The sequence below is a fragment of the Lynx canadensis genome, chromosome E2 (assembly GCF_007474595.2).
Source record: "Lynx canadensis isolate LIC74 chromosome E2, mLynCan4.pri.v2, whole genome shotgun sequence".
In the NCBI taxonomy this organism is placed as follows: domain Eukaryota; kingdom Metazoa; phylum Chordata; class Mammalia; order Carnivora; family Felidae; genus Lynx; species Lynx canadensis.
This window is the reverse complement of record NC_044317.1, coordinates 19,082,750-19,097,012: the sequence shown is the minus strand read 5'-3', so window position 1 is coordinate 19,097,012 and position 14,263 is coordinate 19,082,750. Positions and strand designations below refer to the sequence as shown.

General features: G+C 50.8%; 2 protein-coding genes across 5 annotated transcripts in view; one reads left to right on the top strand and one right to left on the bottom strand.

Annotated features, from left to right (window-relative positions):
* Nucleotides 1-10,260, top strand: part of CE2H16orf70 (chromosome E2 C16orf70 homolog) — a 30,670-nt gene extending 20,410 nt beyond the window's left edge. For all 4 annotated transcript variants that reach the window (XM_030298749.1, XM_030298747.2, XM_030298746.1 and 1 more), the window contains exons 7-17: nt 142-236; nt 871-968; nt 1,055-1,167; nt 3,916-4,049; nt 4,516-4,599; nt 6,053-6,135; nt 6,516-6,559; nt 7,037-7,080; nt 7,232-7,290; nt 7,904-7,976; nt 8,731-10,260. In XM_030298749.1, the coding sequence (XP_030154609.1) occupies nt 142-236; nt 871-968; nt 1,055-1,167; nt 3,916-4,049; nt 4,516-4,599; nt 6,053-6,135; nt 6,516-6,559; nt 7,037-7,080; nt 7,232-7,290; nt 7,904-7,976; nt 8,731-8,817 (914 nt within the window). In that variant the 3' untranslated portion in view covers nt 8,818-10,260. The remainder of the gene's footprint in view (nt 1-141; nt 237-870; nt 969-1,054; nt 1,168-3,915; nt 4,050-4,515; nt 4,600-6,052; nt 6,136-6,515; nt 6,560-7,036; nt 7,081-7,231; nt 7,291-7,903; nt 7,977-8,730) is intronic.
* On the bottom strand, nt 9,795-13,952 carry B3GNT9 (UDP-GlcNAc:betaGal beta-1,3-N-acetylglucosaminyltransferase 9). The gene has a single exon (XM_032591487.1). The coding sequence runs from the start codon at nt 12,232-12,234 to the stop codon at nt 11,020-11,022; it is 1,215 nt and encodes a 404-aa protein (XP_032447378.1). The 5' UTR covers nt 12,235-13,952; the 3' UTR covers nt 9,795-11,019.
* Between the last annotated feature and the right edge of the window lie 311 nt (nt 13,953-14,263).

The window sequence follows — 14,263 nt, the reverse complement described above, 5'->3', positions numbered from 1 at the left end:
TGAGGGAAAGCTTCTCCCTCTTGTTTTCACCCTAGTAAGTCAGTTCAAGAATCAGGCACAAGGAAGGTGTTACCAGGCTAGTTTGTATTCTCATCTCTGGTACCATGCAACCATGTCGTTTTCTCCTCCCCACTCTTACAGTGTACAACTCCGCTGAGCAGCTCTTCCACCTCAACTTCAGAGGACTGTCTTTCTCTTTTCAGTTAGACTCGTGGACTGAGGCTCCCAAGTACGAGGTTAGCCCTTCCCTTCCCACGGTATTTGTCACCCAGTACCCAGGTGATATGGGCCCAGCAGACAGTGCCACTGGGGAGGTTGGATAGGTACCCTTTCTTTGGTTTCCTCATCTCTGAGGTCTTTAGGGGCCAACATGGATAGGACTGATAGCAAGAACAAAGCCTGAGCCAGCATTCCCAGGGGGAGGGTACTTCCCACTGCAGAGTGAGGATTTTCAGAGATAAATCCAGTTTGCCTTGCTTTAAAACTAAATCACTGTGTTTTTTTCAGTAACCTAGAGTTTGAGATAATTCATTCTGGATTTTCAGTTATTTATTGCTTTTAGCAAAATGTTTCATTCATCCTTAGGTAGCAGCATCCTTAGGGTTGTGAAATGATAGATGTTTGTAAGGCTTACATTTTATTAAAGGAAGCATTCCTGCATGTTTTTCTTGATGAAGGAAAGAAAAACTGAGTAAAATGAAAGATGAACTTGAATGGATGGGGTGAGTTTATTGACCTGGAGCCAGGTTTAACTGTTGTTTAGCTTTGACCTGGCCAGTTCTTGAAGACCATGAGTGCTGGAGAAATGCCAGAGCCTGGGCCATATGGCCTGCAGTGGGCTCTCAGTAAAACTTTGTCCTATGTTTGCAGCCCAATTTTGCCCATGGTCTAGCTTCTCTCCAGATACCCCACGGAGCAACTGTGAAACGAATGTACATCTACAGTGGAAACAGCCTACAGGATACCAAGTGCGTTTGGGGAGCACAAGCTTCATGGGCCATGGGCTCCCTGGGAGGGAGGGTGAAGCCTCTGCTCATTCTGTGCCTGCCTCCAGGGCTCCCGTGATGCCCCTGAGCTGTTTCCTTGGCAATGTGTATGCTGAGAGTGTAGATGTTCTTCGAGATGGAACTGGACCCTCAGGTTTACGACTTCGGCTACTTGCTGCAGGTCAGTTACTGGCCTTGGGGTGGTGGATTATATTCATGTTGAGGCGGTCTAAAATCCCACATGCTTAGAGGTAGTTGGTACAAGATAATGTAGATGCTTATGGTTAAAGCTTTCTTTTAAATTTAATGAAAAAGGACAAGACACAGTTTTGTCATTAGTAAATCTTAATAAGTAACAGTAGCATTGCTTCTCCTAGCATGTATATAGCCTTCTGTGTGCTTATGTAGATTTTCAGTTGTTCCCAGGCTGTTTACTAGAGATGCATGTTATGAGCTTCGATATTGGAGTGTTCTGCCCTTTTCTACCCCTTATGCCCAGTTCTCAGGAGGCTGGCAGAAGGGACTTCTTGAATTCTGGTTTGGCCACATCCACTGAGAGTTTTGCTGACTATGAACAAAAAAAGAGCTGCTGTCTTCAATGGCTGGTCTCTCTAGGATCCATGTCTCATTTGTGATTTCCTTGTGTGGCATGGCCAATCTCAGCTACTTTGGACCTTGGGTCATGCTTCGTATTAGTAGTACGGGGATCTCCTATGTCGAGTTTGCCTCCGTGCCTTTGGCCTGGGTGCCAGCATAGGGGCTATGCCTAGCCAGTGTTTGTTCATAAATTGGGGTCTTGCATTCGTTTCTAAGGCACTAGTTCTTAACTATGAAGAATCTGGTGTATGAACTCTGAAGTCACTCCCCTGAGCAGTTAGATAGTTCCCCACCTCCAGGTTAGAAATTTCTAAAAGTGTGGTTTTCTAGCCAAGCAGAAAACTAATGTTGCACTTGAGCTATACTGTTTGAGAGAATTGAGATGTAGCAACAAGGTCAATCTAGGGTCTTTCTTGTCAGAAGGATCACTCCTTGAAACGCTGAGGTAGTCAAGGATGGCACAGTTATCCCAAGTGACAGCAGGAGGAGTCTGTTGGGAGCAGGGACTCTCCAATTCTGACTTCCACCTTGTATAGCACACTCCCAGCAGTCACATCTCACTGCTTGCCGGATGAGTTGGGGAGACACTTTAAGTCAGGGACTCACCCAAGTTACTGTCCAATCTAGTACTCACTGAGAGTTTCCTTTGGCAAGCGTAACTTGTCTCAGCCAACCCATTTCTCACATGTTTCCTGTGGAGTGCAGCTACGGTGATGTTTTTAAGATAAGAACACAGTTCCATCTATCTTGGTCCTCACAATAATTTATAGGAAGATTCACTCCAGGGAATCAGAAGCTAAAATAGGCTCCTAAAACTAAGGGTACTTTTACCTGGGTAGGCTTCAGGTAGAGTGAGACAAGAGAGAAGACTCACCTGTGAAGAGTGCCTTCCTAGTAGCCCCATCTGCATATTCACAAGTGTACCTGGGGACTTTGGGCTTACAGTATAGGACTTTTGGTGGTCAGCCAGGATTGCCAAAACTGCAAGATATATAGACTGAGGTTAATGTGGACTATGGTTTTCCCAGGACCTAGTTAATTTAAACACAACCTTATTTGTGCTGTGACTGAAGATTCTTGGATTAGTTGAAGAACTCGGTACCAACTTATTTCAGATTGTGGATTCCTGAAGTCTTCCCTATATAACAAATGGATTATTATAAAGAGCCTTGTCAATTATAAAGTTCTGTGCAGAGTAAGGTGATGGTGGTTATCATGGACCAGGAAATTCAGTCTTCCTCAGGTTCCTGCCTTTTACTAAAGAAAAAAAAAGTTTATTTTGAGAAAAAGAACATGAGCAGGGTAGGGGCAGAGAGGGAGAGAATCCCAAGCAGGCTCTGTGATGTCAGCGCCAAGCCCAACACAGGGCTCAGTCCCATGAACAGGGAAATCATAACCTGAGCCAAGATCAAGAGTCAGAAGCTTAACCAACTGAGCCACCCAGGTACCTCCCCCACCTTTTTTTTCCCCGCCCCCCCCGGTGGAGGAGACAGAAAATACTTTGTCTTTCCATCCACAGAATGGGGAAAATCTTCCTGTTAGGAGTGTCTATTGCTATTCCACAGCTGCTGCTATGTGTGTGTTTAACTGGAACTGTTTCTGAAATGTATTAGAGTCAGGGTTTAAAGATTCTTCCCAAAGAAGAAACTCGTGGCAAATCGGGTTTTCTTATCCTCCCACTTCTCTGGTTTTCGTTTTTGAGTGTTAGTGGGTCTATCAGTGTTTGTAGAATTAGGGATGAGTTAATGGATGTTTCACTCTTGGCTTTTTTATAGAGTGCTTTTTTTCTTTAGGTCCAGTCTCTGGTTGGAGGTTACCATTGAGAAGCCCCTCTTAACATAAATTCTTGTATCTTGTCAGGACCTAGAAAGTGGCAAGAGATAGAACCTCATTCTATACTTCCATAGCACCTATGCTGCTGTTTATTGTACCACAGTTGTGTGGTGTGGGATTGGGATCTTCACACCATAAGCTCCAATAAGGACAGAGACTGCACTTGTTTTGCCCAGCATGTTTCCTCAATATCTAACAAAGTGTGTATCCCATCGTAGTTAATAAGTAAATATTTGGTGACTGAATAAAGTTTCCAGAGCTCCACATCACTTTTGTGGGATTGAATGAGTCTCTGGGATTATTTCAAGTAGATGGTGATCTCTCATAACATCACAAGCTGTATGACTTGGTATTTCCGCTTATATGCAGTCTTGCCCCTCAGCCAGAGCTAATAATGCAGCATGCAGCAAGTGGCCTCTCTGGGAGCCCCTGGGCCTTAGGCTGCAGCATCTCAGTCCCCTGGCTGGGAACCTGACCACCTCCCCCTTCTCCTCTGCAGGTTGTGGACCTGGCCTATTAGCAGATGCCAAGATGCGGGTATTTGAACGTTCAGTGTATTTTGGTGATTCCTGCCAAGATGTTCTTAGCATGCTTGGCTCTCCACACAAGGTCTTCTATAAGTCAGAAGACAAGGTAGGGGAAATGTGTTTCTAAAGTCAAAAAGGCAGTCTCTCTCTTTTTTTAAGTACACACTACTCCCAACATGGGGCTCTAACTTGCAACCCCAATGTCAAGAGTCACATGCTCTACCTACTGACTGAGCCAGCTCCACTTTTCTTTTTTAATCAATATTAACTTAATATCAAGTACATATAAATTGTTATTTTTCCATAGAACCTGTTCTATTACAGTTGACAAAGAATTAAATTGAAAGCTCTTGTCTGATCCTGTTGATCAGATTGTCCTGCCTTTTCTTGGACACCAGGGCTTAGTCTGTAGTCAACCAAAGCTCAGTGTTATTCAGCACTAGCAGCAGAGACTCTGACACTCTTGCTCACCTGATAGCTTAATGTTACACACAAAGCACAATTTGTAGACTTTCAGTTAATCCAAGAACTGTATTAAGGGGTTGGATTTTATTTTATTTTTTTCCTAACAGATGAAAATTCATTCTCCTTCCCCTCACAAACAAGTTCCATCCAAGTGCAATGACTACTTTTTTAACTACTTCACTCTTGGAGTGGTAAGTTCTGATTCCTGGGAGAAATGTTGGATTTCTGTGGTGGTGGACCATGCACCTGGGCATACCTTTGTGTACACATGGAGCTTGTAACCATGCCTGGCAGCAGGAAAACTAGCCCCAGCTGGCTTTGCCCAGTGCTGCTTTGCATTGGTACCCCAAAGTGGGCCTTCCCTGCCACCAAGATTGCTTAGAAACACAGGTTCCCTGGTATGTCTTGGCTTCTTTATTGAGGGAAGCGTGCTGCAAAGGTGGCGGCTGTGGGAGTCATCCCAATTAACCTATTTTGGGATCTGCCTGTTTGTAGAACACAGGACCCTCTTCTGGAGTCACAAAATAGGGAGACTAAAAAGTAGGGGTGTGCTTATGTATTTGCAGGGGATCACCCCAGAGGCATTGCTGTGGCCCTGTGTTCTGGATGTAGGCTGCTGAACAGAGCTTGTGGCCACTGTCAGTGCTGACAGTCCTGCTAGTAGATGGGATGTGTGTGAGAGAAGTTGTGTAAACCCTGCCCTAGCAGGATACATCTCTTAGGGCAGGGTTGGCCTGGACCTTGATTCTTCTAACCTTTGAGCCTTCTAGGGCCTGAGTTCCTGAAACAGCAAAGAAAGGATAGATTCTGGAGAGGGAGAGAGGAGATACTGGGTCTGCCTATGTGGATAAAAACCAAAGGAGCCAGGGGTAGTAGGGGCACGGCAGCAGGCTCATAAACTCTTGAGGTAGGACAGTGGCAGAGAGAATGGTGCTTTGTAAACTGAACCTCTTGAGGTCAAGGACCAGTGATGATAAGTGACAAGAAAGATGGAACAAATGGCCCGGCCCTAATAGGACTTAATGTAGCTAATGTAGGAATGGAATCAGAGGGAAATCTGGGGTCACAGGCCTGAACAGCTGTCAGAGTGTGAAACTGGGAAGGGTGTGGTGAATAGGAGAGAGTGTTCGATAGGCAGCATCAACTCCAAGTCTGAGTCCTGGTCAGAGGCTGGATTTTCATTTCCCAGGGTCACTGATTCTCACAGAGAGGGCCTAATGGAAGCCAGAAGGGTCTTGCGGTCATGGCATTCAGAGTAATTAGATGCCTTGAGCCTCTGAAAAGTCAGGTGGTCGCTGAATCTTCTTGGTGACCTTTAAGCCAAGAGTTTTTAATCGAGTGCTTGTTAGGCAAGATCTCCATGATAGGTTTGAGTTCCCAAGCATTGGCAGCTGTAGCCCACAAACCTGCTTGGCCTGCTGCTACCAAGTTTGGAATGGGAGACCCACAGATGATTGGGTCCCCCTCCTTTACTGAAAATGTCCAGTTAAGGCTGCTTGCCTCAGCTGCTCCCTTGACTGTTGTTTGGCAGAAGGCTGTTGTCCAGAGGCATCTCTATTATGAAGTGGCCATCTCTGAGTTGGACATGTCCTTTCCCAACCTCAGTAACTTTCCCTACTTGGAAATCCTTGTTTTCTATCCCAGGATATCCTCTTTGACGCAAATACACACAAAGTGAAGAAGTTTGTCCTACACACCAATTACCCTGGGCATTATAATTTTAACATGTGAGTATACCTGTACCTGCCCCTCCAAAAATGAGCTTTGAACTAAAAATTCCCAGTAAAAGAGAGCTGTGGCTTTGAATGCTCACTAATTTGTACCTAAATTCTTAGTTTTATGGGAAGCAGACATTTCTTGAGTGTTTGTTCTGTTCCTGGTACAATGTCCAATACCTTTTATCTCTCCATTTGTACCCATTTTACAAATAGGGAAATAGGTTCAGAGAGCTTGGTATCTTATCCAAGATGATAGGGTCTTTAGACCCCAGAGCCAGGGCTTTGGGGGACAGATTCATTATGTTTTTCCTGGGTTGCAGGGTTGAGATGCACAGGGGGTCAGGCCTCTCATGGGGCCCAGCCTTTACCTATCTGACTTCTCTCTCTAGTTATCATCGCTGTGAGTTCAAGATCCCACTAGCCATAAAGAAAGGTAAGTAGTGAATATCTTCAGAGTAAAGGAAGTGTTTTGGAGAGTTAGTCTCTCATGATGAGAAGAGACCGTGATCCAAACCGAAATGCTAGTGGTTGGGTTTATGGAGCCTTTGCCCTTAGCCTCAGCTCCTCTGGGTTGGGCTCTTTGTTCTGGGGCTGTATTGTTCTGGTCTGTAGTCTCCTGAAGGTTCTAAAGGTCTTTTCCTTTGACCATGGGATTGATGAGTGGGGATTGGTTGTCTCTGACGGGGAGTTTCCTATACATGATTATCCAGGTGCTTCCAGGTCAGTCTTGTGACTGCTGTCCATCTGCTGGTTCACTACCCTCTTCCATCCAAGAACTCTGAAATAGCCCATCTGCCTTCCCTCTGTACTCCAACCCCAATGCACAGGGTGGCCAGGTTTGGATTCCGCCTAGGGCTGGGGTCACAGGTGTGCTGGGCCAGCTACCAACCCACCCTATGTTTCTTTTCAGAAAATGCAGATGGTCAGACAGAAACATGCACAACCTACAGCAAGGTGAGCTCATATTTTTCCACCTGATGTAGCCCCAAAATGAAGTGGGTGTGAGCCCACCAGCAGTCTGGGGCCCACATCCTATGGGCCAGCCACTGGTCACAGGCATGGTTAGGTCTCTGCTAAGCTCTTGCCACCCCCATCCCTTTTGCAGTGGGACAGTATCCAAGAGCTCCTGGGCCACCCTGTGGAGAAGCCTGTTGTCCTACACAGGTGAGCGGGAGGCTGCTGTCTCTGATGACCCCATCCTGCTCCTCACAGCCCAGATGGGGTAGGGAAGCCTAGCAGTGCCTATGGCTTAGAAATGACAGAAGTTGCTAGTGTTGCCACAGACATTATTTCCTGCCCCCACCCTGCACATTACAACAGGGCCAGCTATTCTGCATGTTTACCTGTACTAGAGAGGTTGCCCCCTGTGATAGCCCCCCTCCAGCTACCTCCAGATAGAGGGACCCTTTCACCCCTAGTTATTCAGAAAGTAAAGCACTTTTCATTGGCTTCCCTGGACTCTTTTTTCCCATCAGAGTTTCACAGGCTGCAGCCCACAGCTTTGTACTCAGTTGCCATGCTGCATGTGGCTCCTCCTTCCTAACTTCTTGCCACGCCACTCTAACTTCGTAATAACCTTCTGTGTACCACTAGACTGTGTAGGATTCAGAGCTTGAATAAGACCTGTCACCACCCTTGGGACCTCAAGGGCCTTTGTGGGAAACAGATAAAGCCATGAGAGACCAGTGGACAATAGCCCCCATCCCAAAAGGGACTGGATGCCCTGCCTGGCCTCGGCTTTTGTCTGCCCCTCTAATTCTGGCTTCCCTGGCCTCAGGTCCTCCTCCCCAAACAACACCAACCCATTTGGCTCCACATTCTGCTTTGGTCTTCAGCGGATGATCTTTGAGGTAAGCCCTGGGGGTTAAGGGGCTGGTGGCCATGCCAGGGATGGGCAAGTGATGGAGAAAGGTTGGGGAGGGCCTAACGGCTCTGCTGGGTGAGTTAATCCTTCCACAGTAACCCTGTCTGCTAAGAATCTGACCTACCCACATTCAACAGTAAGGGTTCAGAAACTATGTTGGGGAAATTTGGGATCATGGAGGCTAAAGCAGTGATCTGTATCCAACAAGGTGAGAGGTGGTGGCGATCCCACATATTTGAGAATGTAAATACAGTAGGAGAGGAAATGCCAGGGGGCAAGTGGGGCTCACCACAAGAGTGTTGGGTACCTTTGCATGCCATATGAAAGAATGTGCTATGGGTAAGTGTCTATAGAGGCCCCACTGGCTTGGGAGAGGAATGGGCTGTCCCTGTTTTCTCTTTTGGTTGCTACACCCAAATAACTTCAGTAGGCCCCAAGCAGTTCCAGAAGGACTGGATAAATAGGTATAGTGAAGTTGATGTATTCCATGAAGAGCAGGCAGTTTCTGGGCCAGAGATGAGCTCTAACATGAGTTGGGGGTGTTTAGGGATCAGCCCACCCCTGTGTGCAGGTGTTTTGTACATGGAACAATCCACTGTGCACAGGAGCTGCTTCAAATCCTTTCTCTGCAGTCACAGCCCCAGTACTAGCCTCACTGGTGGTTTTTATGGATGATTGCCTGCCCTGCCTACATCCCTTCTTCTCCTTCCCTTTGATTCCTTGTCCTCTACTCACACCAGGTCATGCAGAATAACCATATTGCCTCGGTGACCCTGTATGGCCCCCCCAGGCCTGGTGCCCACCTGAGAACAGCGGAGCTCCCCTAAGGACATCACCGCCCATGCCCCTCTGCCCTGTGGAGATGTGCATCGCATCCTATTCAGCAGGCTTCCATGTGCCACCCTGTGGGTTTTCTTGGACACCCTGCCAGTGTTGAAGGGCTGTTGTGATGTTCTGAGGTGGGGCTCAGACTGGGTGCTCTGCCATGGAGTGAGAGGCCCAGATATTCCTCTGTCTGTCCTCGGCTTGCTGGTGCCAACAGAGGACACCGACTGCAAAGAGAAGCACAAACTCTGAGCCTTGATACCTGGACCCAGGAGACCTCGACTAACACATAAGGAGGCAGGGTTCTTTCTCCCCTGCCCCACACACGTTGGGAAAAGTTGGGACTCTTTCTGTGGCTGAGGTCACAGGCACCGAGGACGAGGATGAGGTCCTGCCTTTGGCCCATTGTTGCCATGTGACCCTTAAGGCAAGCAGGTAGCATGTCCATAGTACTTGGTTGCAACTTTTGCACTACATCTACTTTAGTTACTTGATGAGCTGGCTGTGGCCAACGTGGCCCACCTGCCCTTCCCTGTTCCTTCCTTGCACGCGCTCCCTACCAGGCCCAGTAGGCACGCCCAACTGGTTGAAACACAACTTTTTACCATCTAGGTATGTGCCCAGGCCTTGTTCCTACCCCTCTTGGAGCCAGCCTTCAAGGTCACCTGTGCCCCCACTCTTCCCCAACATGGCTGGCAGGCTGCATGTTTCCATCCTGTTTGCCTCTTTTATTTAATGCCAAAGTTTTAGCCAAAGACATCTTCCTCCTTTTGTTGTTTCAGCATTCTGTTCTGCACTGAGGGCTGGCTCTCTTGCCCCAACCCTGGGCAGTGTCCCCTGGCCAGGCCCATTCATGGTTCAAGGCCTCTGGGGCTCAAGGAAAGCTGGGCTGCTCAGTCTTTACATGGGTCTTACTAAGGAAAGTAGCATATGTGCTTTAAAAATAATCCTTTTGAAAAGAATTGAGAAGAGAAATGTATAATTTTACCCATTTTTAATATTTTGGTCTAGCAACTTGTGATACATAGATGACAATTTTGTGAGTTTTTCAAATGTGTGTACATATTTTTGTAAATATGACTCTTTTGTAATTAACTCATGTACAGCCTCATCCTGTAGAGTTTAACAATGAATGTGCAGGGGACCTGCCCCAGGCTCCTAAGTGGTTCCTGGGTTACAGCCAGGCTTGTGTGGCGCTCCCATAACTTTGTGACTGACTGGTGTCTTCCTATTTGGACTGTGGCCTGGCCGGAGGACCCCCCCTCCCCCCAGCCCACATTACATCCCACTGTTGGGGCAGCCAGGACTATTCCCATCCTCCTAGAATAGGGGAACCTTCCTCATGCCCTGCCCATACCCCTCCAATAAAGGCCTATGCCCTCAGCAGCAGCTTACCACGTGCTGTTGCTGGGATGTTTGTACTAAAATAAACATGGGGGTGTTGATTTTTGAGAAACTGGGTGGTTGAAGAATATGGGTAGTTTTATGGTGGTAGCTTTATCTTAGGTTCTTTGGCTCCTCTGGAGTGGGGCAGCATAGCCTCTAGTAGGAGACTGGCATTGTTGTATGGGTGAAAGTTCTGCAGTGGGGAGACTCTAGGTGGGACCATGCACTCAGCTGTCCCTGTGTGCCTCTGTCCCTGGTGTTCCAGCCAGACCAGGGCCCAGGAGGGGTTGGCTTCAGGAAAGACCTCAGAAGATTTAAAGATCTGCCCAGGGCTGAAAATCTGATTTGGAGGCGCAGGTGGGAAGCCAAATGCCTGCCTGGAGGACCGAGGCCAGGCCCCCACACCTCCTCCAGCCTTGGAGAAAAGAAAAAACAAAACAAAAAAAAAAAAAAAACCTGCATCTGCAGCATTCTAGGGCCTCCAAACCAAGGACTAGGGTCAGATTACGTGAGCCTCTTACCACCACCCATCCCAGCTCCCCAAAACCTATTTGGTAGTAGGAGGACCAAACATGTCCCTATTTGGCAGAGCCTGGTGCTCTATGGCCTCAGCCCTGGCTGTCTCAAAGGACTACTGTTCGAATGGTTCCAGGCCAGCAGGAGCCAAGCACAATCTTAGTTCCTTGGGGCCCTGTGGAGGCCAATTCCTGGTGAAACGGGGCTACAGTTTGAACTCTTCAGCCTCTGGGAGAGAATTACATACACGGCAATAATTATCCTGGGTCTGAATGAAGGGGATCTTGGGGCCATGAAGTTACCTAGGAGTCCCACCGGAAAGAGCCAGCAGCGGCAGGCCAAGGACGCGCACAGGCTGGGCCATGGGGCCCGTTCAGCAGGCGCCACATAAGCCAGATGTCGGCCGCCGAGAGCCCGTGCACTACAACTAGCTCCCGGTAAAAGCAGGGGTCAAAGGTGCGCAGGTGCGGCGCGGCTGAAGGACGAGGGATGCCAAATGTGCGGAAAGCAGGGTGAGGTTCCGGTGTGAGCCGAAGGCGCTGTAGACACATGCCTAGAAAGACGTCGTCAATGGGGAAAAGCTCAACCTGTGCACAGGCGCCGGCCAGGCGACGCAGCGTAACCCCTGAAAGCACAAAGCCACCACCACCCGCGTAGGCCGGGTAGGCGGGCAAGCCATACACAGCCTCTGGGATGTAGTATTTGCTAGCCCGCGCGCGGATTGGCCGAGCCTGCACAATCACGTCACCCGCAAGCAGGTCCTGCGCCGGGTCCCGCGGCGCCAGGAACTCCAGCAGGTTTCCCACGTGCACAAACACATCTGCGTCGCCCTTAAAAACGAAGCGCACCTCGGGACAGTAGGCCGAGGCCCAGGCCAGAAAGTGGATCTCTTTGAGCGTTAGGTTGAAGAAAGTGTCGTCAAAAGCCCAGAGCAGGATGTCCGCGTATGCCCGGCTTTCGGCACGCAGCAGGGCTGGCCAGTGGGTTCGCGTGCCCTCCCCCTCGGCGTCTGCCCTGTCAGTGCCCGTGCTCCTGGGCACGCCCAGCAAGAACACGCGGCGCACGAGCGCCCCCTGCACACGGCCCTCAGCACCCCACGTCTGGCGCACGGCCTGGCGCCGCTCGAAGTCCGCCGCCACTGACTTGACGGCGATGAGCAAGTCGGGTCCACCTTCAGGTGCGCCATCTCCTCGGCATTTGTGCGGCTGATTAATGAGCAAGGGGAAGCGCCGCTGGTCCTTGGCGCGTAGGTAGCGGCCAAAGTCAAAGGGTCCCGTGGGTGTGGGCGGCTCCGGTGTGTCCCCTTCGTAGACCAGAGGGGCTGGGACTGCGTCCGCGTCCCGTGCCTGGAAGACTCGGAGTCCCGGAGTAGGCGCTTCCTCTACCTTCCCTTGCGCTCGGGGTGCGTTGGTCGTCAGGGTCGCGCCCTCGCGCTGTGTGTAGAGCAGGAGGCCGAGGGCGGTGCCAAGGAGAAGCGTGATCGACGCGTCCCCGCGTAGGCGCAGCCTCCGCCTCATGTCCGCGTGGCTCACGCCCCCGCCCCCTGCGGAGAAACTCAGTCAGGGGCCCCTGCCGCGAAAGCCAGCGGCTGGTAGGGGCTCCCAGCCCCTCTCTCCCCAGGGGGAGGGGGCTGAGACCACAAGCCGAGGGTCTCCGCTACCAGCCATTCGTCCTCCGGCGTTTTCCTTCTCCGGGCCGTGGCACCCCACCCCCCCCCCCCACCAACACTGGGATGGGCACCCTGAAGGGGCTGGAAGTTCCTCCTAGTAGCCAATTCCCACCCCTCAACCCCGGCCCAGGACGGTTCCTCAAGGCCGGGAGGCCTCGGCCCGATTCCCAACCCGCCCTTCCCGCGCTGAAGCCGAATCCCTTCCACCCCTCCCTGCCCACCACGTCCTTGGGATCCCGACACTCACTCTCGTCCCTTGGGAGCGGCGCGGCCCCGGACGCCAGGGCTCCGGGGCTCAGCGCAGGGTCCCAAGGGCAGCCATGAACCGGGCCTGGGCCAAATGCAGCGTTGGCAGGAAGGGGGGCCGGGGCCGCTGCCACGTGACCCTCCAGCTGTGCGCGCCGGGACATCTGGAGCTCAGCTCCGCCCTGGCGCCTCAGGGAGCGCTGTCTCCAAGTGGGGACTAATCTCTGAGAAGAATCCCCACAGGCAACTCTCTGGGAAGGTCTGAGAAGGTGGGTTCTGGTCTCAGTGTGGGCTCAAATGCCCCAAATCTGCCTTTCCGTGAGGGCAGGAAGAAACATTAGCCTTTCTGGTTAAGCTCCACACCCCCACCTCTTCGGAGTGGGACAGGGTCTTGGCTGGCAGGAGCCCGGGGCAGATGGGTCCCAAATCCCTGAGGCCCAGCGTCTTAGACATCTCTTTGGCCACTGTCCCAGACTATCTTGGAAGAGCCTCTCCTCAGCTCACCAGCAGCCCTGGTTCTACCAGGCAGGGCCTATAAATTATAAATGGCCCCGGACACGTGGCTGCCTCCCTACTCCTGGTTCTATGCTCCCCCACCCCCACCCTCCAGCGGGCGTGCACACACACACACACACACACACACACCAAAGACAGGGCATTCAGTTCTCACAACGCTGGTAGCAGCTTTCATTGCTCATGTCCAGGCGGGGACAGTGCCTTTCAGGGAGTTAAGTGACTTGCCCAGCATCATATAAGCAGAAGTAAGAGCACTGCCCCAGGTCTTCTGGAACTCGGTCTGGAACTCTTCCCTCTGTCCTCCTTTGCCCCCTCTCTCCATCTATCCACTAGGACACAGGACAGGGGGTCAACCCCCTCTGCTTTAACTTCACAGTGAGCACTTAAGTCTGTTACCCCAGAGGCACCTCTTGGGCCCCCTGGTCCCTAGTGCCCCAAATCAGCATAGCCTCCTGCAGGCCTGGGCCACTGCAGGCCAGATTGGATGGACAGGGATGGTTCAGCTAGGGGATTCCTGAAGCGTGCCGTGAGCAAAGGGTTTGATCCGGGACCCAGATGGGCAGAGAGTTGTTCTGGAGATTGAGGGCCCCCATCTCAGCAGGCAACCCCACCCTCCATCTAGCTGACAAAAGCTGAAACCCTGAGGTCCTCCTTCACTCTCACTCCTCATCCAGTGTCATTAGGCCTGCTATCTTTCATCCTAAACTGCTCCTAGTGTTCATCCCTTCCCTCCATCTCTGCTGCCAGGGCCCTAGCCTAGACCCTCTCTCTCCTCCTCTCCCCTCTCTCCATCCTCCTCCCTCCCCATCTCCCTCCTCACCAGCCTCCCAACCTTAACTCCCCAAACCCTCTAAATGCTTCTCACTGGCCTCAGTATAAAATCCAAACTATAAAATGGCTCACCAGTCCCCAAGCTATCTGCCTCCCATACTCACCAACTGGTCTGGTCTCTCTACAAACCCACCCACCCCTAGATGCAGCCATTCCAAACTTCCTGTTCTTCTAACATTCCCCAAGACCTCACCTGAGGCTGGCTATGCCCAGAATGTTGCCATTCTCTCAAACCCCCACCGTCTCCCCTATTCACACTCCTATCTCTCCCCAGAAGCTTAACC